At 43.1% G+C, this 25830-nt stretch overlaps 1 protein-coding gene across 3 annotated transcripts in view; it reads right to left on the reverse strand.

Annotated features, from left to right (window-relative positions):
* col12a1a (collagen, type XII, alpha 1a) overlaps positions 1 to 25830 on the reverse strand; it is a 273614-nt gene that overhangs the window by 215212 nt on the left and 32572 nt on the right. For 2 of the 3 annotated variants that reach the window (XM_078557491.1, XM_078557492.1), the window contains exons 8-12: positions 24551 to 24724; positions 21433 to 21723; positions 19460 to 20062; positions 17473 to 17745; positions 6018 to 6290 (exon numbers count right to left, since the gene is read on the reverse strand). The exons of the other annotated variant lie outside the window; for it this stretch is intronic. In XM_078557491.1, coding sequence (XP_078413617.1) covers positions 6018 to 6290; positions 17473 to 17745; positions 19460 to 20062; positions 21433 to 21723; positions 24551 to 24724 — 1614 coding nt within the window. The remainder of the gene's footprint in view (positions 1 to 6017; positions 6291 to 17472; positions 17746 to 19459; positions 20063 to 21432; positions 21724 to 24550; positions 24725 to 25830) is intronic. 3 annotated transcript variants of the gene reach the window in all.

A 25830-nucleotide genomic window follows, 5' to 3' on the forward strand; every position in this document is an offset into this window, starting at 1 on the left:
GTTAACTCATTTAAGAGGGTATTTAAGAGCTAACCACATTGCGGCTTGTCTTTAGTCACATCTGGACCACAGCAAGTAAACATACAAGGTCCTTACTGGTCTCCTCCTAAAGGATATTAGTGAACCAGATGGGTTTTTAATGGAGATTTGATAGCTTCAGGGTCACTTTTATTGGTTCCAGCTCTTTATTTCCAGGTTTTTTTTATAAACTAAAGTCAAGTTATCAAACTGCTATGTTAGGGCTTGAACTCAGAATTAACAGCAATGATAACTGGTCAGCGATCAGGATCAGGGGCTCTGATCCATTGTACTACCCCAACTACCAACGTGACTGTGGTAGTTTGGTTTTAAAGACTTTACCAAGCTTTAACCAGCTTAACTGAGTCATTCAACGCTTTAAGATCCCAGCCAGAATTTTATGTTGAATAAGCGGGCGCACGCCTGACCTGAAATAGCAAAATAATGGGAGAAGACATTGGGCATGCATCCTGACGTCTTTACACCCATGCGCAACATTACGGTCAGCAGGCATGCGCAGGAGTTGGACGTGTGCCCGCTGACAATTAAGCAGCAATTAAGCCCATGAAGGAGGCAATTATTAGAGATTTTATGTGGCCCGTGCACTTTTACGGTTGGCGGCCGGGCCAATCGCCCAGGTAGCCTTTACATTTCCGCTTCATATTCAAAGTAGGACAGGATAATATGTTTGGGATGAAATAAAATAAATGATGTTTGAGGGTTGAGGTGTTATGAATTCTGCTGCCAATTGCTTGAATTTGCATCACAGGTAGAGTTGGTGGCATTTTTTTGTGCAAATTTCATTGGAATAGAACTGCAAAGGTGTATCAAAGGATAATTAATCAAATGGATAAGTGCAGTTGAGGTACAGATGAGTCAGGCTCCAGGGACTGAATGGTTTCATGTTCCTTTACCTGTGTGATACTATGTTACCATACAGTCCAAGTTCAATCTTCCTCAGTTATCATTCCCTGGAACCCGATGCTAACTGACCTATATTGGCTTCTAGTCTGACAATGCCTCAACTTTAGAATTCTTATGAAATGGGCAGCACTTGCTAAGCAACCCTCAGCACGCTAATAGCAACACTAATGGCCAATTTAAGATAATCATTGAGCTCATAATGTGGCTCATTTATGCTTGCCAGAAGTGACATACATTCGTACACGGGGACCCGTTCTCAGCAAACAAAAGGAATATGTTCAATTCTTGTGCCTTTTTGAATTACCAGGCAGCTTGGGGAGCCATTGCTTGCCTGTTGCTTTCTCCATGGCAATGCCTCAGCCAATCAGAATTGAATTGCCAACCAATCAGCATTCCTTTTCTCCTGTGGTATAAATCGTTGTGCTTGTTTGAAATTTGGCATTCTTGTGTTCGTCCTGATGAGTGCAAGATGAGAAGCTTCAGCAACATGTCTCTCTGTTCAGTAATGTAAAAGTTCTAGTGTACAGACCAATTATCATCATCATACTCCTGTACTGCAGTGAGACCTGGACTGTGCATTAGCGACACATAAGCCGCTGCCACAAGTTCCAGATTCAATGGGTGAAACATTGAACAAATGCTAGTGTCCTTTTAAAAGCTAGCTCCACAAGCATTCAGGCAAAACTCCTGAAAAATCAACTTTGATGGACTGGACATTGTGTCCAGATGGTGGAAAAGTGTCTCCTCAGTCAGGTCCTGTTTTCTCAACTCTCAAATCACCAATGTTCCAGGGGGGCACAAAGACAATGCTTCAAAGACACCCTTAAGCATAGCAGCATTAACATTACTGACTGGGAGGAGCTTGCTACTTATCATTCAACATGGTGACAACTTGTCCATCAAGCTGCATCACACTTTGAGTCGCAATGTCTTAAATGATCAGGCAGAGAGCTGACAGGCAGGAAAGAAAGGGAAGCAAATCCTGCACTCTGGATCCCACTACCTCATGGGATATCTTGTCTCATGTGCCCAAAGATCTGCGGGTCAAGAATCAGCCTGTTCAGTCACATGAAGACCCATGGCAGGAACTCACAGCCCTGAGTAGACATCACCCTCAAATCAAGGGACAGCGGACAACATAGAAAAAATATTTCCACTTGTGGCAGAGCCCAAAACTAGGGTTGATAAATATAAGATAGTCACTAATAAATTCAACAGGGAATTCAGGAAAGTTGATTAGAATGTGGAACTCACTTTCATAGAGAGATGCTGAGGCCAATCTGATGGGTGCATTTAAAGGGAAGCTGAATAAACACATGGGAGAAAGGAATTGAAGAAAATGTTGATAGGGTTAGAAGAAGAGGGATGGAAGGAGGCTCATGTGGAGCATAAACACCAGCACAGAGCAGTTGAGCTGAATGGGCTGTTTCTATTCTGTATATTCTATTTAACTCTACATAATATATGGCATGTGCAGTTACATCACTTGTGATATAATGCCAGCTGCTTATGAGTCCCTCTCCAACTGCTAAATGCATTGTCAAAACTCTCAGAGTGCAATGTATCTGCTGTATGTAACAGCTCCCTGGGAGAGCATTCTCAGCATAACACTTACTTCACTCTCGAAAGATGCCATGAAAATAGCATTTGAATTATGGCAGTTAGCATGAAACTTTTTTTTTTTAAATTCTCTTCTCTTCTAATTTTACCTCCAGCCTCAGTTTAAGTGCTTTGCTGCCTGATCCACAGCGGCTTTGCATCGCTTTCATGACTTTTTTGGTTTCAGGATCCAGACACACAGGCTCATACACACATGCACACAAGCTCCCATACACACACACACACAATGCACACACTCAAAATCTCATGTACAACTGCGCATGCTTACATGTGCACACACACGCACAAACATACACTTAGGTAAAAGCACATGTGGAAGTACATGCACAAAAACATACCACTCACACTCACACTTCACATTATAGTGGGATCACCCCAGAACTCTCAACAGATATTGCATGCAGATCTTTATGAAAGGTTCAGCAAGTGAATGTCATACAAGTTTAACTCATTATAATTTAGGAAATACTCAGCTGAGTTTTACTTGAAGATGATAACTTTCTTTTGCCTGTTCTTAGTGACAGCCTGGCTCAGTGTTTGGATTCTCTGAACTAGGAATCATGGGATCAAGCTCCATCCAAGGGCTTCAGTCTATAATTTATCCCTTAGTAAGGGACTGCTGTGTGCTTGGGATGTTGTTTGTGAGATGCTCTGTCCGATAGTTCAGGTAGAGATAAAGGGTCTTTACCAATTGCTAAGGCACCTTTCTGAAGGAGAGCAGGGGAGTTCCCTTGCCCAACACTCATACCTCCAACATTTTAAACATTAACTCCTTCCGACGCACAGTAGCAGCAGTGTGTACCATCTACAAGATGCACTGCAGCAATTCACCAAGGCTCCTTCAACAGCACCTTCCAAACCTGCGACTTCTACCTTCTAGAAGGACAAGGGCAGCAAATGCATAGGAACACGACCACCTGTGAGTTCCCCTCCAAGCCAAACACCACCCTAACTTGGAACTATATCGCCACTCCTTCACTGTTGCTGGGTCAAAATCCTGCAACTCCCTCCCTAACAGCACTGTGGGTGTACCTACACCACAGGGACTTCAGCGGCTCAAGGCGGCGGCTCACCACCACCTTCTCATGGGCAATTATTGCTTGGCAATGAATGCTGGCCTAGCCAACGATGCCCACATCCCATGAGCGAATTTTAAGAAAAGCTTCATCAGCAGCGAAGCACTATGGGATGTCCGAGGGATTTGAACAAAGCTAAAAAAAAAAGAGACTTGCATTTTGGTGCGGACATGATGGGCTGAAAGGCCTCATTTTTCCATGTTGTAAAACTCTATGAAATAGTGCTTTTCAGGTCCATTGTGTGTCTCAAAGCGCTTTAACGTCAAGAAGTATTTTTTTGAAGTGTAGTCACTGGCGTAATGTAAAAAATACAGCAGCCTATTTGTGCTCTGCAAGCTCCCACAAACAGATAATCTGTTTTTGTGGTGTCAATGAGGCATAAATATTGGTCGGGACACTGAGGAGAACACCCCTGCTCTTCTTCAAAATAGTGCCACGAATCTTTTACATGTATCTGAGAGAGTAGGTAAGGCCTCAGGTTAATGTCTCATCCAAAAGACCGTATCTCCGCCAGTGCGGCACTCTCTCAGTACAGCACTGGAGTGTCAGTCTGAATATTTGTACTCAGGTCCTGGGGTGGGACTTTAACCCAGATCCTTGTGACTCAGAAACAAGAGTGCTCCCAACTTAAGTTGAAGCTGGCACAGTAGAAACTACAAGTCTTTCTTCTGTGCCCTTTTGTATCGCACTGAAACTTGACATTTGTCAAAATGCAGCAGAAAAAAGTTGTTCCCAATCCCTTTCGTGTTGTATAGGAATGTGCTTATCTGAGGCTGAAAGGAGCAGTTTAAGGTTGTCATCTGTCTGGTTTTGGGCTGGACAACTAACATTTTTTTCCCAGAAATGTCTAAAATGTACAATATTTTATCTTTTTAAACAGAAATCCATTTCAGCAACACCCTGAGATTGCCCTCTGCTGCTTTTTCTGTTGTCGCCAGGAGTTCCTCCATTCTGCACCCTCTAAGAATCTGATATTTGGAAGCAGTTCTTAGGGGTTGTCATGCCGCTACCCTCCAATAGTCACTTCTTTTCTCTCGTCTCCTATCACTGGGCTTTACTCCAGTCTATATCCCCTGTCCCACAATGCTGTGTCTTACAGCTCCATTTTCAGCCTCTCACTCTGCCTGACATCCCTGCTCCCAATCCTTATGTCTCCATAACTCCAAACTATGACCTGCTCCTTGATGGTAAATTGTAATTTTTGGCAGGTAAAGTTGTTAAAAGTTTCAAAGGGTGACAATTACTAAACTTCAGTAACAATAACTGCATAATTTTCCACTCATCCCTTTCTATTGTCAAACACATTGCTTGCCTGTACATATGTTAAATATTGGTACCTGGGGATGATTAGAACACAGTCATCTAACACAGAACTTCACCTGATTTCATAGACAATAAGTTTTAAATTTGGATGGTTTGCAACATCCAGGGATGTAGCAACATCTTGAAATAATTCCAGTGGTCCTTTACTTGTTTGCATATATTGCTGTGAAGTTTATAACGGATGGTTTAATTCCATTCAGCAGGGCTCCTGGTAGTCTCTTACAGCCAGTGTGCTCCTGGCTTCTGAGTCGTCTTCCCTCTACCTACAAAACTGAGGCCATGGAAACTTCATGCTAAGAAGGCAGCCTGTCAAAGTGGTCAAATATATGACACAATTCCATACTTCTGTCTCATTTACTCTTGGAGGAGTTGAATGTAGGGCAAGATTTTTCAGAATCTTACTTCAAAGGGCTAACTGAACTGGGTACGGTTCATGATGGAATTGACTGAATGTGGTCTTGATGTGATGTTTGTGCTTTTTATGTGTGTTCTTCTAGTGAGGGATTAATAATTGTTGCATAATAACTTGGTCTATTGAGTGCTTGTCAGAAAAAGAGATATGCGTATTAATTGTTCCAAGAGATCTTGCAATACTTGGGTATGATAACCAGCAGTAAATGCCTGGCTTTTTTATTTTCTTTTGGAAATTGTTTTGTATCTACAGCAGAGTGCACCAGATGGACTGTGACATTCGGAATGTGACCGACTCAAAAGACTGTGGCATTTATGTTATGTGTGCCCTGCTTGGCTCGTTGTTTGCTGACATTGCATCCTGAGCTGTTTTCTTGACAGCTTTTTTTGTCATGGGTGGTTTGTCGTTGCCTTCCACTCTTGGGCCAGGGCAAGGAGGCAGGTCCCGAGTCTGTCTCGGACAGAATGGGAATTAAGCACACACTGATGGCATTATTCGGAACCACATTATAGCTTTCTAGCCAACTGAGCTAACTGGCCACCCTTTGTTGTCCTTATGCCGCTGTATAATATGCTATGATTCCAACAAGATGATTAAACTCATCCCAAATATTTATTACTTTCATATATTTTTGTAAACTGTACCTTCTTTAGTGGTGCCTTGTCCAGTGAGCGGTAGACCAACAAGAGTTCGATACTCGGGTACAATCTTCACCGAATACTTTGTGTCAGGGAGCAGATTGTCTAGGGTTGTCCTTGTCTCCAGCCCTCCAACAGTCACTTCCTTTCTCTCTCCGCCAAACACTGGGCTGTACACTAGTCTGTATCGAAGAACACTCCCTGGAGCAGCTGTCCACCTGACCTTGAAACTATCCGCGGTTTCACCAAATACCTCCAAGTTACTCGGTGATCCGAACTCTATGAGAGAACACAGAAAAGCAGCATTGTTAAGACCAAGGAAAACATAACACAGGCTGTACTGAAAGGGGCAGCAGCCCTTGCTGGTCGAGGACCTGGATAGGTAGAATGTGAGGCAAAATCAAAATCACTTATTCACGTTTCACAAAATGTGGACACTTGTTGCTGCTCATGGAACAGGATGAACTAAAGAAATCAGAATGTTACTGGGCATGTTAATGAACAGACAGTGATGGTTCAGATTTTGAGTCAGCTGCCATTTAGCTTTAATTCCACATGCTTGTATCTCAATTAAAATCCTTAAATATAGAACTTTGCCCAAAGTGTCCTGTATATCCAAGTAAAAACTGGTTCCATTCACAAATTTATTTGCTCCTCAAGACGTTTGACCAGATCCAGTAAGCATTAGGTATTGCTTCGCAGACCTTGCCGATTACGCCTTAAGTTTTTACAAAAACCTTGGCAGCCTGTTCAATGACCAATGATTTAGTCCTCCACAAATAGATTTAAGAATGGGACCCTCTATATAGTCACATCACTGGGGTTTAATTTTAGAAAGTTAGATTTTGAGTGTCACATACTGATAAAGCATCCATAGCCAAGGTATAAAATATTTTTATTGAAAGATATTACAGGAATTTCCTGCTCTGCTACATATTACATAGAATTTGCAGCACAGAAGCAGGACATTTGGCTCAACTGGTCCATACTAGTGTTTGTGCTCCACACAAGCCTCTTCCCTCCCTCTGTCAGCATAACCTTCCATTCCTTTCTCTCTTGTAAGCCTATCTAGCTTTCCCTTAAATGTATCGTGGTTATTTACCTCAACTACTCCTTGTGGTAGAGAGTTCTACATTGTCACAACTCTCTGAAGAAAGAAGTTTCCCCCAAAGTCCCGATCTATTTTGTTAGTGACTATCTTATATTTATAGCCAGTTGTTTCTGGACTCCCCACAGGTGGAAACATCTTTTTTATTTCATGATTACACTGCTGCACATCCACATACAATTTCAAAGGATTAGTTTGGGATAAAGCAAGCAAAGTGCATTTATACTTTACGATGGTTCCATGTTCTAGCAAATGACGTTAATATTTACAATATTAACTTTAAATTGAATTAGCCAAAGCAGTGAACAGCTGATATTGTTAAAATGTAGCCTTCCATTAAAAAATGGATCATAGAATTTATAGCAGAGGTGGTGGTCATTTGGCTCATTGTACCTGTGCCAGCTCTTTGAAAGAGCTATCCAACTGATCCCACTCCCACTGCTCTCTTTCCCCATAATCCTGCAACTTCTTCCTGTTCAGGTCTATTTCCCTTTAGCTAGCTGCTTAGCTGTCCAAGCCTGAGATCCTTTCTGTATTCCTATGTAACCGTAAACAAGCAATCAGGTGAAGGCTATAGAGTGCTCAAACATTGTCCTGGGACATGACTCTATACTGTTGTGTAACCCTCAAGCTAATGCAATGGATTTGACCTAATGCTGGAACAAGATAATGCGTGATTCCCCATGTGATCATAGAGTACCTCAGAGTCTTAGTCACAAATTACAGTCAGCACATTAAGCTGCAGTTCTAGAGTGTGAAGGTACATTCGAGGCTTCTCTCACTGACTGTTTCATGACTTATGCATGATGTTCGAATGATATGTTTGGCATAAAAAGTTTGCAGACCCCCATGACACCTAAAACTGGAGCCAAAATGAAGTTACTTGTGTCAGAGCCAGCTGTAATGAATACTTTGACATACTTTTCTTTTAAAAAAAACATAAAAGAGTCTATTGTCTTCTTTTTGTCTGTAAATAAAGTGATTGAATTGCAGGCATTGATTGTTAACTGAATAGCTATTTGTTTACATAGAAGCTTGAATCATTTGTATATTAAGGCCTCTCTGCTTCTACAGAAAGATCAATGCTTTTTGACGATGCCATAGGCAAGGCTCAGGCTTTTAATTTAAGGTTAATGCAATGCATCCCCCCCTCCTTCCCAAAAGATACATGAGTTGTAGAATATGTTCACAACTTAGACATGATAGATAAGACATCAAAGTCTGCAGTAGCGCCAGATTCTATATTGTATGGTACATTCAAGGAGTTGATCACTCTGTCTGAAATATTATATGTTTTTAATGAAGTAGGCACAGATTTTAACATGAATCTCTCAACTTTTCCAAGAGATGTACGGAATTGCACAGAAAGGTGTGGAATGTAATGCGTATTCACCGAAGAAAGAAAGACAGGCTTACGAGGTATGTTAGATAGGTCACCTGAAATTGATGTTAATGATTCTGCTTTTTAAAAATTCTTTCATGGGATGTGGGTGTCACTGGCAAGGCCAGTATTTGTTGCCAATTGCTAATTGCCCTTAAGAAGGTGGTGGTGAGCTGCTTCCATGAATTGCTGCAGTCCATGTGGTGTAGGTACTGCCACAGCACTGTTAGGAAGAGAGTTCCAGGATTTTGATCCAGCAACACTGAAGGAATGGTGATACATTTCCAAGTCAGTTCCAAATTTAGGGAGGCAGTGACATAGTGGTAATGTCATTTGATTAGTAATCCAGAGAGCCCAGGCTAATACTCCAGGTTCAAATCCCACCATGGCAACTGGTGGAATTTAAATTCAATTAATAAATCTGGAATTAAAAGCTAGTTTCAGTAATGGTGACCATACAACTATTGTCGATTGTCATAAAAACCCATCTGGCTTACTAATGTCCTTCAGGAAAGGAAAGGAAAATTGTCACCCTTACCTGATATGGCTGCCATGTCACCCCAGTTGACTCTTAACTGTCCTCTGATATTAAACCACTATGAAGCCTAAAAGGAATGAAACCAGACAGTCCACCACGCATTGACCTAGGCACCAGAAACGACAGTGGCACACCCAGCCCTGTCAACCCTGCAACGTCCTCCTTACTAGCATCTGGGGTCTTGGACCAAAATTGGGAGAGTTGTCCCACAGATTAGTCAAGCAACAGTCTGACATAGTCACACTCACCATATCTTACCTGACAGACAATGTCCCAGACACCATCATCACCATCCCTGAATATGTCCTCTCTCACTGGCAGGAGAGACCTACCAGAGGTGGCGCATAGATGGGAGGGAGTTGCCCTGTGGGTCCTTACCATTGACTCTGGGCCCCATGTAGTCTCATGGCATCTCAAGGAAACCTCTTGCTGATTACCACCGACCAGCCCTCCTTCAACAGATAAATCAGTACTCCTCCATGTTGAACACCAATTGGAAGAAGCACTGAGGATGGCATGGGCACAGAATGTATTCTGGTTGGGGCACTTCAATGTTCATCACCAACAGTGGCTTGGTAGCACCACCACTGACAGAGCTGGCCGAGTCCCAAAGTACATAGCTGCTAAACTGGATCTGCGGCAGGTAGTGAGGGAAGAGCCTACTTGACCTTGTCCTCACCAATATACCTGTCATAAATGTCCATGACAGTATTGGCAAGTGTGATCACCTTGTGAAGACAAAGTCTTGCCTTCACATTGAGGATGCCCTCCATCATGATCTGTGGCACTGCCATCGTGCTAAATGGAATAGATTTCGAACTGATCTAGCAATTGAAGCCTGGGCAACCATGAGGTGTTATATGCCAACAGCAGCAGCAGAACTGTACTCAACCACAAACTGTAATCTCATGGCCTGGCATAACATCTACTCTACCATTACCATCAAGCCAAGCGATCGACCCTGATTCAATGAAGTGTTCAGGAGAGCACGCCAGGAGCTGCACCAGGTATACCTAAAACTGAGGTGTCAACCTGGTGAAGCTACAACACAGGACTATTTGCATGCCAAACAGCAGAAGCAGCATGAGATAGACAGAGCTAAGCGCTCCCACAAATATCCCCACCCTCAATAATAGGGGAGCCCAGCACAGCAGTGCAAAAGATAAGGCTGAAGCATTTGCAACAATCTCCAGCCAGAAGTGCCGAGTGGATGATCCAACTCGACCTCCTCCTGAGGTCCCCAGCATCACAAATGTCCGTCATCAGCCAATTGGATTCACTCCACATGATATCAAGAAATGGCTGGATACTGCAAAGGCAATGGGCCCTGACATCATTCTGGCAATAGTACAGAAGGCTTGTGCTCCAGAACATGCCATGCCTCGAACCAAGCTCTTCCAGTAAAGCAACAATAAGGGGAAAATTGCCCAAGTATGTCCTGTACACAAGAAGCAGAAAAAATCCATCCTGGCCAATTACCACTCCATCAGTCTACTCTCAATCATAAGCGAAGTGATGGAAAGTGTCATCAACAGTACTATCAAGCAGCACTTACTCAGTAATAACCTGCTCACTGACACTTATTTTGGGTTCTGCCTGGGCCACTCAGCTCCTGACCTCATTATAGCCTTGGTCCAAACATGGTCAACAGAGCTGAACTCCAGAGGTGATGTGAGAGTGACTGCCCTTGACATCAAGGCAGCACTTGACCGAGTGTGGCATCAACGAGCCCTAGCAAAACTGAAGTCAATGGGAATCAGGGGAAGGCTCTCTGCTGGATTGGAATCACACCTAGCACAAAGGAATGTGGTTATGGTTGGTGGAGGTCAATCACCTTAGTCGCAGGACATCACTGCAGGAGCTCTTCAGGATAGTGTGCTTGGACCAAACATCATCAGCTGCTTCATCATTGACATTTCTTTCATCATAAGGTCAGAAGTGGGGAGGTTCGCTGATGACTGCACAATGTTCAGCACCATTCGCAACTCCTCCAATACTGAAGCAGTCCTTGTCCATGTGCAGCAAGACTTGGACCATATTCAGGCTCGGGCCAATAAGTGGCAAGTTACATTCACGCCGCATAAGTGCCAGGCAATGATCATCGCCAACAAGAGAGAATCTAACCATCTCCCCCTGACATTCAATGGCATTACCATCACTGAATACCCCACTATCATCACCCTGGAGACTATCATTGAGCGGAAACTGAACTGGACCGCCCATACAAAAACCATGGCTACAGGTCAGAAGCTAGGAATTCTGCGAAGTGTAACTCACCTCCTCACTCTCCAAAGCCTGTCCACAATTTACGAGACAAAAGTCAGGAGTATGATCGAATACTCTCCACTTGCCTGGATGAGTACAGCTCCAACAACACTCAAGAAGCTCAGCACCATCCAGGAAAAAGCAACCCATTTGATTCACTGCAATAAATATTCACTCCCTCCACCACAGACACACAGTGGTTGTGGCATGTACCATCTACAAGATGCACTGCAGCAACTCACCAAGGCTCCTTCGACAGCACCTTCCAAACCCACAGCCTCTATCACCTAGAAGGACAAGGGCAGCAGATGCATAGGAACACCATCACCTGCAGTTCCCCTCCAAGCCACAAACCATCCTGACCTGGAAGTACATTGTCATTCCTTTACTGTCACTGGGTCAAAATCCTGTGACACCCTTCATAATGGCACGGTGGGTGTTCCTGCAACATATGGACTGCAGCAGTTCAAGAAGGAAGCTCGACATCACCTCCTCAAGGGCAATTAAGGATGGGTAATAACTGATGGCCTAGCCAGTGATGCCTATACCCCATGAACAAATACATTTTAAAAAGTTGGGATGATGTTTGACTTGGAGGGGAACTTGCAGGTGGTGGTGTTCCCATGTGTCTGCTGCTCTTGTCCTTCTAGATGGCAGAGATGTTGTGTTTGGAAGGTGCTGTTGAAGGAGGCTTGACAAGTTGCTGCAGTGCATTTTGTATATGGTGCACACTGCTGCCACTGTGCCTTGGTGGTGGAGGGAATGAATGTTTAAGTGGTGGATGGGATGTCAATCAAGTGGGCTGTTTTGTCTTGAATGGTGTCGAGCTTCTTGAGCGTTGCTGGAGTTGCACTCATCCAGGCAAGTGGAGAGTATTCCATCACACTCCTCAAACTCTACAGCATCATGAGGGTCTAGACTTGTTAAAGGGGTTTAATAGTTCATAGGATCATTCTTAATGTGTTGCATATGTGAGTTTGACACTAAATCTGGGTCCTGGTCAACATTATCCAACTGCAGCAATGGTGCAAAACTTTTTTCTCTTCAAACAATTGTCTGAAATTCTTCATTATCCTTGTTTTTCTTTCACCACCCCCCCCCCACCCCTACCCCCACACCACCCCCACCCCCACCGACCTTTGACATCTTGTGAACAAGTAGGGAAGTTGGGTGATCTACTCTCAGGTTACTGTTTAACTAAGACTTTCCTGGGCAAGCTCCCATTAACTTCAGCCATCCTAAACTAAGCTGTCCCACACCAATTCCTGTTCACTCATCACCCCCATACTCATTAACCTACAATGGCTCCCATTGTCCTTTTGCCTCATATTTAAAATTGTCATTAAACCCCTCCATGGCCTCACCAGGAAGAGGTCCTGTGATGCAGTGGATGGTGTCCCTGCCACTAAGCCAGGGTCTGCCTCCTTGCCTACACGTGGTGGAGATCACAGCACTGTGGGTCAAACCTGCCTTCGGCAGAGAACAGAAGAAGATGGCCTCACTCTTCCCAACCTCCATAATCTTCTCCAGCCTCACAATCCTCTGAGAACTTGCTTCTCCACTTCTCGTCTCTTGGATCTCTTAATCTCTCTTAATCACTGGTTTGGCACCAGAGTGCAGATGATAATTAGTTTGCAGTAATGACTATTGGAAGTCCAAGGATGTTTCATTTGAAATCCAAACATCTTATTTTAACCTTGGTAGAGAGTAAGTGGTTTGGGGAACTCTACTTTCAAAAAAACAATGATACTTTGGAGAGGGATAGCTTCAACGAGGATGAAAATGGGAAGAGGTATGAAAGAGCTTGTCAGTTCACTATCACCCAATAAACATGGTCACCCAAAATTAAGAGCTTCTTAAATAGCTCATGTCAAGAAATAAAATGCCCACATTCAATGGCCTGTTATTGGGCAGTAACATACCACAGTTCCAGAAACATTTGGCACATTTGTACCAAATTAGTTTATTGGTTTATGCCTGTATTAAAATAATGACTATCGCAAATTTACACTTAAAAATAACTAGTGGAGCAAAACCAATTAAGACGGCTATGATGTTCTGAGTGTATTTGAATTTAGCTTGACAGGTGATATAAATATTACATCCAACTAGTATGAATGAACACTGTTTATATAAAAATTGTGCTGTGCTAATTTTATTGGGCTGCTCATTACCGAACCATTTTGTCATCATTATTTTTTACTTGAACTAGGCAAAATGTATATGCTCTCTTAGCACATTAAAGTCAGAGAACCGTACAGAATTCGGCACACATCAGTTACACCACTCTAGACATTTCATTATTAAGTTTGATCTTAAAGCGTGGGCATAACAAAATTTATTGCCTAACCCCTTTATAGTGAAATGGAATTGACCTGCATGGCTTAATGTGCTAACTTTAAAGGGTATTAGGATTTACATAGTGGTCAGAATGCATCACGGGCATGAAGTTCGCTTCCCTTAAGGAGAACATTAAGAACAAGATGGGCTTTTGCAACTTTTGTAGCTGATTTTTCTCCTATCCAAGACTACAAATTTTTACTGAAATCAGTTTCATAACTCTCCACAGTGGAACCTAAAGTCACGACCAGTCTGGATTCCTCGTCAGTACACCGTCACATTGATTGCTGACAGGGAACCTAGGTTAAGCACTGAAGGTAGGTCATGGGGTCCTTGGGTGTATAGAGATCTCTGGTGGAGGGTAAACACAGTTGAGATGCAGATTGGCCATGATCAGATAGAATGGCGGAACACACTCGAAGGCCTGATTGGCCCTCTCCTGTTCCTATCAGTTTGTGTTATCTTGGGAACAAGAGTGAAGAGGAGGCAGTTACATTAAAAGATTAGTGTGAATTCAGGTTCAGCAGAGAACACAATCCAGTGATGCAGTCTGTATTAGCTCCATCTTTTGTGAAAAATCTTCTAGAAGCAATCTGACTTTGTTTAGTTTCCTTTGACTTGGTAGATGCATGTTATGTGGAAGAACGCGCAGCAGGCTATCCATCCAAGATCCGCACCTTTTTTTTAATCAAACAGATGTGGCCTTTTCTTTGAGTCACTGCGATGTTGATTCAAATGGTGATTTACAATGCTTCCTAGAATTAAGTTTCACAGTTGACTAGCTGTGTTGTTTCTTAAGTTTAACCTAAGAGGCACTTAATGTTCTGCTTTGCTGGCACCAACAACAACAATTTTTCCCTCCCCTCCACTACCTCAAGAACAGCTCATTTGCAAATTATGGGACAGAAAATGTTATGTTATTGAGATTAGATGAGTCAACTTTATTTGGTGATGGCTGCCAGGGGATGATTGCAGCGATACCCTGGAGATTTCACATACAAAGTTCACATTGGTTTTTTTTCCCCTCTGTCTAGTTTAAACTGGTATGAAAATCAGCAGTTATGTAGAGCAACAATTTGGGGTGTGTATGGTTGGCATGTTTGTGTATGTGAAAAAAATAATGGGACAAACTCAGGGTTGTACAATCATAATTGAATATTCATCATGCAAGCTTTCTGCTTAAAATCATTGCAGGAACAGTATCAGAGAGTTCCCAGCACCCTGGAGCCATTACTTTCAGGAATTCCTCTCTTCAGGGGATGGGGAGACAAGGGGGATGCTGGAACACAAATTTGTGCTGAATACACTAAATACAGTATACATTTCTACAATGCTCCTCACAGACAGAAAGATATCTCAATACACTTTGTAGGGGAACAGAGTTAGCAGAGGGAGCCAAAAGTACAGAGGAGCTATCTTAGAAACTTTTCAAAAAGGGAGGAGGGTGCAGGGATTGGAAAGGGCAAGGGTGTGATGTCTGAAAGCACTGCCACTGTTTCTGATGCAGAAGGAAAGGAGAATGGGCAAGGACAGCGCTGAAAGTACAGAGCGAGCAGAAATTGGGGAGTGGGTGACATTGAAAGTGCAAAGTGTGTCTGGGTGAATGCTGAAGTGTGATGGGGTGGGAAATCATGAAATAATCCGGTGAAGTTTGACAATACTGAACCCTAATCACATTGAACAGAATAGGGGCCAAGCTGATTTGGTATGGAAGTCCAAAGTCAAATTCATTTTCTTCAGTTCCACACATTCTCTTAGTAGCAGAAAGCTGTGCAGGCAGGCTTAGGTTTCACATACTGTATCTACCAACACACTTACGGCATCAGCATCACCGAAATGATGTGAACAAACCCTGCATTTAACACAAGAGATTGGAAAGATAGAGTCCAGTGAGGAATGGCATCACAGCCACATTTGATCTCATCCTCTCATATGTCACACAATTTTACACTCACACCATATGGGTTGAACTGAAGATTTAAAAAGTGCCAATCACACTGCTGGGAGTGCATTGTAGACCCTTAAAACAGTCAGAGGGAAATAGAGAAGCAAATATGCAAACAATTCTCTGCAAAGTGCAAACGCAATGATTGGAATCTTGCGTTCTGGAGTCTAAGTTTGGCGGTGAGTGCAGAAGTGAGTGTGATTTCCACTGGGGGGGTGGCGGGATGGCTGACCACGTGTGATCTTGCGCCGTTCAGCTTATTAACTATGCATCTACGAGGAGCTCGCTGATTCTTTGTGGCAGGCAGGAAGTCGTCGACCCTGCCATTAACTCATGGGCTCGAAGGTCCGGACACTATATTTAAAGGACACCCAGACACTGCTCCACCCTTCCCTGCTAACCCTTCCTCTGTTCCTTGGTCATCCTCCATCACCCTGCCGCTGCCACCACCTGCTGGTATTTACAGACACTCCCCAAAGAGGAGAATGCAGCAGCGACTCACCATTAATCATGGAAGCTAGGTGCACCCCACTTACGTGCAATCGTAAAAGCGAATGTTCTAATTTCTTGCTGGCAGGGTCTTAATTTGGAGGATGAGCTTAATTTTGGTGAGGTGGACTTTTAATGAGCATGCATGACATGCTAATTCATGCAAAAGTGCTTCCTGACATTCATGGGGGTGGTGGTTGGATAGTGGTATTGTCATTAGACTAGTATTCCAGAGACCCAGGGTAATATTTTGGGGACCTGGGTTCTAATCCCACCACAGCAGGTGGTGAAACTTGGCATGAATATATATGCATGCATGCGTGCGTACATGTACACACACACGTACACACACACACGCTTTCTACCAGGAGTTCACTGAACAATAAAAGGTGGATATACTGGTGGATTACCTGCACAGGAATACTGAGGGCAGTGGCTGTGACCTACACTGTGCCCAACTCAAATCCACTGACTCAATTAGGAGCTGAAATCACATCTGGGATCTTCTAGAAGTGTGTAGCTCAGTTCTACAGCACACAGTCCACTGCTAACTGATTGTTTCAGTGATGGTAACATCAGCGACACTTTTGTAATGGCACTGATATTTATATTTATATTGATGCATCATCATACAAGTTATTAAAGGAATACAGGAACAGGAGGAGGCCATTCAGCCCCTCAAGTCTGTTCTGCCATTCAGTTAGATCATGGCTGATCTATATCTTAACTCTATTTACCCGCCTTGGTTCAGTATTTCTTAATACCCATGCCTAGCCAAAAACTACCAATCTCAGATTTCCACTACCTTCTGTATACTATATCCATACTCTTTAATCCTTCACAAAATGAAAAATCAAAAGCTGGTCACTGGAAAAAAAAATCATTACTGTTCTCGTGATAATGTAAACTTTGATATTTATATGACAAAAGTTGAGGACTAACGCCCTTTAAAGGAGATAGCCAAATATGAAAAAGTGTTTTTTTTTTAATTTTTATTCAGGACATGGGCATTACCCTTAGGTGGTAACTGAGTGATTTCAGAGGGCAGCTAGGATTCAGTGTTGGACTGGAGTCATATATAGGCACAGTCCACATGGGAACAGTTTGTTTCCATTACAATAGTAACTACTCTTCAAAAAGTGCTTTGTTGTCTCTAAAGCCCTTTGCGATGTCCAGTAGTCATGAAAGTCACGATATAAATGCACTCTCTTCTTTCTTAAGGAGAGTAGTGAACCAGTTGGGCTTTTACAACAATTGCAGTTGCTCTTACTAGTGCCAGAATTTTAGTTTTAAGGCTAAATTGTCAAACTGCCATGGGTGGGCTTTGAGCTCATATTCTCTAGATCATCAGGTAACATAACTACTCCATTTCTGCAGTCCCCAGCTATGCAATACCTTCAAGGGTGGTAGCCTCTCCTTCTAAAGGAAGACCGCTGCCGTCAGCATATTCTGTTATCACGTTGACCAAGTAGGTAGTTTCAGGCAGAAGTTCAGTCAGGACTTTGGTTGTTTGCTCTGCAGGCACTTGGATGGAAATGAAGTCACCGCCCACTGCCACCTTATACCTCAACAAGTACGATAGGACATCTGGGCCAGCTCCTGTCCAGCTCACTCGGAAGCTATGTGAGGTTACCTCAGAGGTCCTCAGATCTGTGGCCGGTGTGAAGGCTATAGTCAGAGAAAGAGGCACCAATTATTAACAGTTCTGTTGGAATAATCTAACTTTATTTTCAACTTTTCAATGAATATTTGTGCTTATCAGGTTGAAGGCTTTCAATGGCAAGGACTGGGATACCTTCAGACTCCATAGATCTGTACTGTTACATTCATCTGAACATCAACATACAGTATTAAAACAACAATTCTTGTTCTTTTACTTGCTTGAGGCAGTTTAATCCAGACTCCAGCATTTTTTAAAGAGGGTTAAAGGAAAATCAGATGCTGATTAATGGAAGAAAAATCATCACTGCTGGCAGAAAACAAAGGAGAAAATTTGCTCTTTCCAAATTTGGTTACCAACTCTTCCAGATAAAGAAGTAAGTCAAGCAGAATAGTCACATGTGAGACATTCCTACCTTGAATTAGCACCGAATGATGTTAGCAATTACCTGTTAACACATTTGTATGTAATTTATTTGCTAATTTGACTGAATCCCCCACCATCAACATACCAGGGATCACCACTGACCAAAAAATTAACTAGACTAGCCACCCAAATGCCATGGCCACAAGAGCAGATCAGAGGCTGGGAATTCTACAGTGAATAACTCACCCTGACTCCCCAAAGCCTGTCCACCATCTACAAGGCAACAAGGCAGGAGAATGACGGAATACTCTCCACTTGTCTGGGTGAATGCAGCTCCAACAACACTCAAGAAGCTCGGCACCATCAAAAACAAAGCACCCCACTTGATTGGCAATACATTCACTACTTTAAACGTTTACTCCCTTCATCACCAATGCACAGTAGCAGCAGTGTGTACCATCTACAAGATGCACTGCAACAACTCACCAAGGCTCCTTAGGCAGTACCACCAAAAACTATGACCTCGGCTGCTATGAAAGACAAGAGCAGCAGATGCATTGGGCCACCACTACCTGCAAGGTCCACTCCAAGTCACTCACCATCCTGACTTGGAAATATATCACCGTTCCTTAACTGTCGCTGGGTCAAAACCCTGGAACTCCCTCCCTAACAACACTGTGGATGTACTTACACCACAGGGACTGCAGCGGTTCAAGAAGGCAGCTCACCACCACCTTCTCAAGGGCAATTGGAGATGGGCAATAAATGTTGGCAGAGCCAGTGACACCCACATCCTAAGGATCAATTTTTAAAAAAAACTAACCCCTTGATATGTTCAATGTAGGACCTTCAGCATGTCAGCAGTCAAACTGTGGGTGAATTTTTTGGATTCAAAATGGTAACCCATATGCACTTCACTTAGACAGGCAGGGTGTGAAAGTGTTAATGACTTTACAAAGTGGGGATCGGGAAAATTTTATACAAGCAAATTGAGAATTTTGTGAAATAATTTTGTGTGGTGCTATTTCAAGGTTTCGGGTACAGTTGAATTGTCTCCAGTTCAGGTGTTTCAAAAGTTGAAGACATTTTTAATAGAAGTTTTGGAAGAAAGAGTGCTGGTGTAGAAATTAATCTTGGGTTGGCACCTGTTACCAGCCACATCCAATATTTGGGTCCATTCATCCAATTTCAGGCAGGGAGAGGGTAAAGTGGGCAGTTGATGTAATACAACGTGTTTTATACCAGCGCCAGAGAAGAATTTCCATTCCGATTTCTGTGTTTTCTGAGTATGTGGACACTAATTCCAATAAAACATAACATTAATACTTCCAGCCGAGATCCTGCCCGCTCACTAACCTCGCGCTCTGATGGCTTTCACTTCCTCCTCAATCCTGAGGCACAAGGTCTGTTTGAGCTTCGCTGACACTCGTTGGAAGGAGTCAAAGTCATCCACCTGGTACACGTGATTATTTTCGGGAGGCGAGGCGATGGCCACCAGCTCAGTAAACACTGCATCTTTGACTCCCACTGCAAAGATCTCCACACCTGCGTCTCGCAGCTTCAAGGCGGGGGCCTTGAAGGCATCAGAGGATTTGCCGTCCGTGATCAGCACCATCACCCGTGGCACATTGAGCCTGGCCCCCTTCTCTAGGATAAAGATCTTCTCCCTCACATAAGTCATGGCCCTGCCAGTGTTGGTGGAACCACCCCTGTAGGGGAATGTGCGCACAGCCCGCACCACATCCTCCAGCGTCGAGTGTTTCATGAGGGTAAACTCCGTATAGGGATCCCGGCTGTACTGAACGAGACCTATCTGGATGCGGTTGGGACCAACCTGAAACGTCTTGACCAAGGTTTCCAGGAAGTCCCTGACTTTGGCAAAGTTGCTCAGGCCAATGCTATAGGAGCCATCCACCAATAGGACAACGTCAGCTTGTGTGTTGGCATCCAAGGTACATTCTGCAGGGGTCAAAAAAGAGATAGAATCCACCGTCACTTTTCTTGTGATTAAAAAAAAAAAATTGTCAACAGCTCTCTTGAACATCTCAGGGTAAGTGAGGTCTTCATAAGTATCATGGAACATAGAGTTTACAGCACAGAAACAGGCCATTCAGCCCAACATGTCTGTACCAATGTTTATGTCCCATATGGGCCTCCTCCCCCCTTATTTTATTTAACTCCATCAACATACCCTTCTATCCCTTTTTCCCCTCATGTGTTTAGTTAGCTTCCCCTTGACAGCATCTATGCTCTTCACTTCAACCGCTCCCTGAGGTAGCTAGTTCCACATTCTCACCACTCTCCGGGTAAAGAAGCTTCTCCTGAATTCCTATTGGATTTATTAGTGGTGATCTTATATTTATGGACCCTAGCTTTGGTCTCCCCCCCACTCCCCCAAGTGGAAATATTTTCTCTTCATCTATCCTTTCATAATCTTAAAGACTTCCAGGCCAAGCACTGGAAAATGGGATTGGTGTAGCCAGATCTTTGTTGACCTGCGCGGACACGATGGGCCAAATGGCGTCTTTCCATGCTGTAAACATCTATGAGTCTATGAGACGCCTTTGAAAGGATCATGTGGTATATTATTTTAATGACAAGACTGGACTATGTTGATCTCTGATCCCCTTTAAGACCACAGAGTCCAATTGCTGAACTCTCGTAGGGTCAATTAGTAGTTGAATAAAACATCACAGCTATATAGCACAGGCTAGATGGGCCACTGGGTCTTTTCTTGTCTGTTATTTGCATATGTGCTAGAATGAGGCTTCAATCCACAATCCTCTTATTTGGAGATAAAAGAGCTACCAGATCGTGCTTCAGTATCTGAGGAGTTGCGAATAGTATGAAACAGGGTGCTATCATCAGTGACCAATCCACTTCTAACCTTATGATGGAGGGAAGGTCCTTAATAAAGCAACTGAAGGTGGTTGGGCCTAGGACACTACCCTGAGAAATCCTTACAGTAACATCCTGCGTCTGAGATCATTGGCCTCCAACAGCCACAATCATCTTCCTTTGTGCTAGGTATGACTCCAATCAGAGGAGTCATGATTCCCCCATGATTCCGACTGACTTCAATTTTTATTCCCCTTCCTGTTCCTATATTTTTTTTAATGAATCACCTTAAATGTGCTACTTCTATTGCCCTCCTCAAAAAAGCAACCAACTGAACTACTTATTCTCAAATCATCTCTTCAAAGATTGTCTATCTTTCTGTCTCTTTGCTTTGTGTTAGCGCATGTGGGAACAACATGAAAGTAACATATTTGCACATTTTCTGTGTGTATGATCAGTACCTATTTTGTAGGGCACTGATGGCAACTTACCAACTGACACCTCAACATGCTTTGTCTTTTCCATTATTATTACAGGCTCACTGGATGCCAGCCCTCTCATGGCGTACAGATTAATCTGGTACTCAGTTTCAGGAGTGAGGTCTTTGACTACTGCGGTCCTGGTCTTGGAATCAACATTGATGCTTTGCTCCTGGACGCCTGTCACCATGGGAATGAGGTGGATTCTATAGCCAGTGACCTGACCAGGCGATGAATCCCAGGTAATCTTCAAGAATTTTGACGCACTCTCCAAGACTTGCAAATTGGAAGGTGGTTCGACCACTGCCAGTTCAAGACAAGGAAAGGCATTAAAGATATCCCTAGGAATGCTCTGTATATACAATAAAGGCTTACAAAGATCTATGGGGTTTGATTTTTGATTGACTTCATTCATCAGGGTAGATATTACAACATAGAAACAGGACATTTGACCAAACTGGTCCATGACAGTGTTTATGACTACTGCCTCAACCACTCCCTGTGGTAGCAAGTTCCATGTTTTCACCAGTCTCTGGGTAATGAGGTTTTTCCTGAATGCCTTATTGGATTTATTGGTGACTATCTGATATCTATAAATCCTACTTTTGAACTCCCTGACAAGTGGAAATACCTTCCTTACATCTACCCTTAATTGTAAAGATCTCTATTGGGTCACCCCTCAGCCTGTTCAGTCTACCTTCAGTGAGACCACCGTCAGCACAATGGCTGTGCCAAAGGACTGAGCCATTATTATGGATGGGCCTCATTACAATATTGGCAACAAAGTTCCTCCAGCATGTTTGGAGGTAAGGACGAGGTGCGTAATCCAGCAGCTCCTTTGCGGGGGCCAATCCAGTGCTTTCTCCTGCACACAGAGAGTTAGGCGATGATGGGGAAGGGAGAGGTTATTTTGGGGCCAGGGTAGAGCATTTTCCAAGAGGCCTTCATCAGTCACTACAAAGAGTGCAGGGACTGGTCAAAAAGTACGCTGGTTTGGCTCCTTACATTGAGCTCCACTGGGCATCAAGGCAACATCAGGACCCTATCAACATCACAGGACACCAATTTGTGTAAATTAATAAATCTCCTCCTGAGAGAAACAGGCAGTTTAGACCCAGTTCTTAGTGGGCATGGAACTCTCATCCATGCCTTTCTTACCTCTAGTCTTGAGTATAAAGAACTCGTATTTCTACAGAGTCTTTCACAACCTCAGACATCTCAAAGTGCTTTACAGCCAATGAAATACTTTTGAAGTGTGGTCACTGTTGTTATGTAAGAAATATAGCAGACAATACGCGCACAGCAAACTCCCACCAGCAGCAATGTGGTAATGCCCAGATAAATCTGTATTTGTGATGTTGATTGAGGGATAAATATTGGCCAGGACAATGGGGATAACTCTCCTGCTCTTCTATGAAATAATGTCATGGGATCTTTTACAGACACCCAAGAGGGCAGATGGGGCCTCGGTTTAACGTCTCATCCAAAAGAAATGGCACCTCTGACAGTCTAGAAATTCCAACAGCTATTTCAACACTCCCCTGGTCAGTTTTCCATCCTCCGTAAATTTGAGCTCATCCAAAACTCTGCTGTCTTTATCCTAAATTACACCAAGTTCCTTTCATATACAACCCTGTGCTCACTGGCTTATATTGGCTCCCAGTCCAGCGACTCCTTTATTTTAACATTCTCATCTTTGTTTTCAAATCCCCCCCATGGTCTCAGCCCTATCACTGCAATCTCCTCCAGCCCTGCAACCCTCTGAGATTTCTGCACTCCTAAATTTCTGGCCTTTTGTACATCTCTTCACCATTGGTGGTCGTGCCTTCAGCTGACTGGCCCTAAATTCTGGAATTGCCTCCCTAAACCTCTCCACCTCTCTAGTTCGCTTTCCTCCTTTAAGATACTCCTTAAAACTCACCACTTTGACCAAGCTTTTGGCTGTCTCACCTAATCTTTCCTTATGCGGCTCAGTGTCAAATTTTGCTTGATAATGCTCCTGTGAAGCAAATTAAGATGCTTTACTATGTCAGTGTTGCTATACAAATTCAAGTTGTTGTTGATTTGTCCTAAACTGTCCCTTAATTTATCACCATTTGGCGATCTCACTCAGAGAGGCTACAAAAAGCGAAATGGGAAAACGTTTAAAGCTTGGAACAAGGACACCTTCAAGAAAAGTGAACTGAGAACTGGAATTTATACCTTGGGGCAAGGATTATGGCTAAAAGACTCACATGTTAGTGGAAGTACAGTTATTGCACTCGATATCTAAGATCATTTAATTATCATAGCTATAGGTGCAGATTTGGACAGGTGTAAGAAGCAGAGTGATGCTCTAATTTAAAGGGATAGGGTCGATTAAAGGGAAAGCCTCAGAGTTGGGTGAAACTGCCTTTAAACAGCCCTCCAAAAGACAACACAAACTATTAATAACTTTTATCACTGCTGAAGGGGCAGGCGCTTAAGAATTGAGAGGTGAAAATGAAGGGAATGGAAAATGGATACATGAGACTGATAGATCCTGGAGCCCTACATAATGGGTGTCCTTTCCATTTGTCACAAGCCTCTCTAATTAACGCTGCAAGATCAGGCATCCACCAATAGGAGATCTAGGCTTGGTTGTGTGACAGAAGATCAACTACATTTAAAAGCTGTGCAAGCAGCATTAGGAGCAATTACTGAGCAAGGCAGGATGGAAAGGGGAACAGTACCAGTGGCAAAGGAAACATTAGCAACTGTGTTTCATCTTTGCTTCCTTGGTGGTTATGTCCCTGGTGCCTGAAGCAGAAAATGTCCCTTATCTCAATACAACCATGCAAATGATCAGATATTTAGTCCAGGCATAATATACAATGGCCTTGAATTTCCACTATGTTCTCCAGATCTCCTGCCATTGCTTTGGTGGAAGATTAGTGAGACCTTAGAGAAACATGACATATGGCCAGTTTTAGGTGTTTAGGCTGTTTTGCCCATGTTCCACCTGTTTTACTCCCACACCACCTCCACCTCACCCTCAGGGAATATTCGGGACAAATATCTACAAAATCATGAGCATGTGGACAATGATTTCTTAATTCTTTTGTAAAGGAAGATGCTTTCTATTCCCACAAACCTGTTAAAAAATTCCTACCTTCCTCCCCACTCACGATATCACTGAGTTGTTCCTCAATGCCAGAACACACCAGGTTAATTATTTCATTTTGGACGTCCTGAATCTTGTCAAAGTCCGCCACCTTGAAAACATGTTTGTTTAAGGGACGGGAGCTGATGACTTCCAATTCTTCCAAATCTGCTCCTTTTATACCTGTGGGAAGGGAAGCACAAGGATATTGGAGTTGACAAAGACTTTGCTTTAGCACTTTTAGTGCATAGCGTTAGGAGGAAAGTCCTGCCATGAAACTTCATTTGTTGGTCATCATCCATGCTCACAATATTTGGTGGGTACCTTATGTTTCCCATGATAGCCTACAGTTATATATCACCTGACACATCTATGAGAAACATGCCAAAGATCTCAATATCCAAGGAATTAAGCTAAAATGCACTCATTGCTATTCCACAAGCAGATTTAATTCATCAGCCCACAATTGAGGAAAATAACAAGAACAATCGGAGACAAAGTCAATCAAGTGAAACTCATTAGATGGTGCCAGGCTTGGGGCTTTTTAGATCTTACACAGAAGAAAGAAAGAGAGAGACTTGCATTTACGCCGCACCTTTCACAACCTCAGGATTCCCAAAGTAGTTTACAGTCAATGAAGTACTTTTGAAGTACAGTCACTATTTGAATGTAGGAAACATGGCAGCCAGTTTACACACAGCAAGGCAGAAAGATGAAAGTAAATGAGGAGTTCCGCTGTAGTTTATTTCTGGAAGAAAAGCAAGTTAAAGTAGAAGGCAGTACAAAGAAAGGAGGAGGGAAAGTACATAAGATGATGCATCTGGAACTTGGTATGAATGAGAAAAGAGAAAGATGAGGAACAATGATCCATGTGAATAAGGATCAAGTAAAGGAAAGAGAGAGGATCGCGGCTGTAGGTAAGGGGACAGTTTCCAATGAGAAAACAAACATTTTTCTGTATTTTGTCCAGGAGTGTGAGAGAAAGGTGCCAGAGAGGCTCCCAGATGTGGGTGAAGTATTCAAGTCTTGGATGGATTTGGACATTGTAGACATTAGATATCATGCCAAAGAAAGCAGCAGCTCTTGGGAATATAAGGTTGGATTCAGGATCGAACGTATATTTTGGTTTATTTATCTTGGACAGCAAAGGGAGAAACTTTACAGAAATTTTCCACAGGACACTCTGTGTGTTAGGTCGAGTCTACAATAGAGCAATTTGCATGCAGTCTCTGGAAGGAACAGACTGACAGGGCTGGAAGGCCCTTTTCCTGCCCATGCTTTATGGCGTA

Source organism: Cetorhinus maximus, chromosome 14, assembly GCF_964194155.1.
Source record: "Cetorhinus maximus chromosome 14, sCetMax3.hap1.1, whole genome shotgun sequence".
Classification (NCBI taxonomy): domain Eukaryota; kingdom Metazoa; phylum Chordata; class Chondrichthyes; order Lamniformes; family Cetorhinidae; genus Cetorhinus; species Cetorhinus maximus.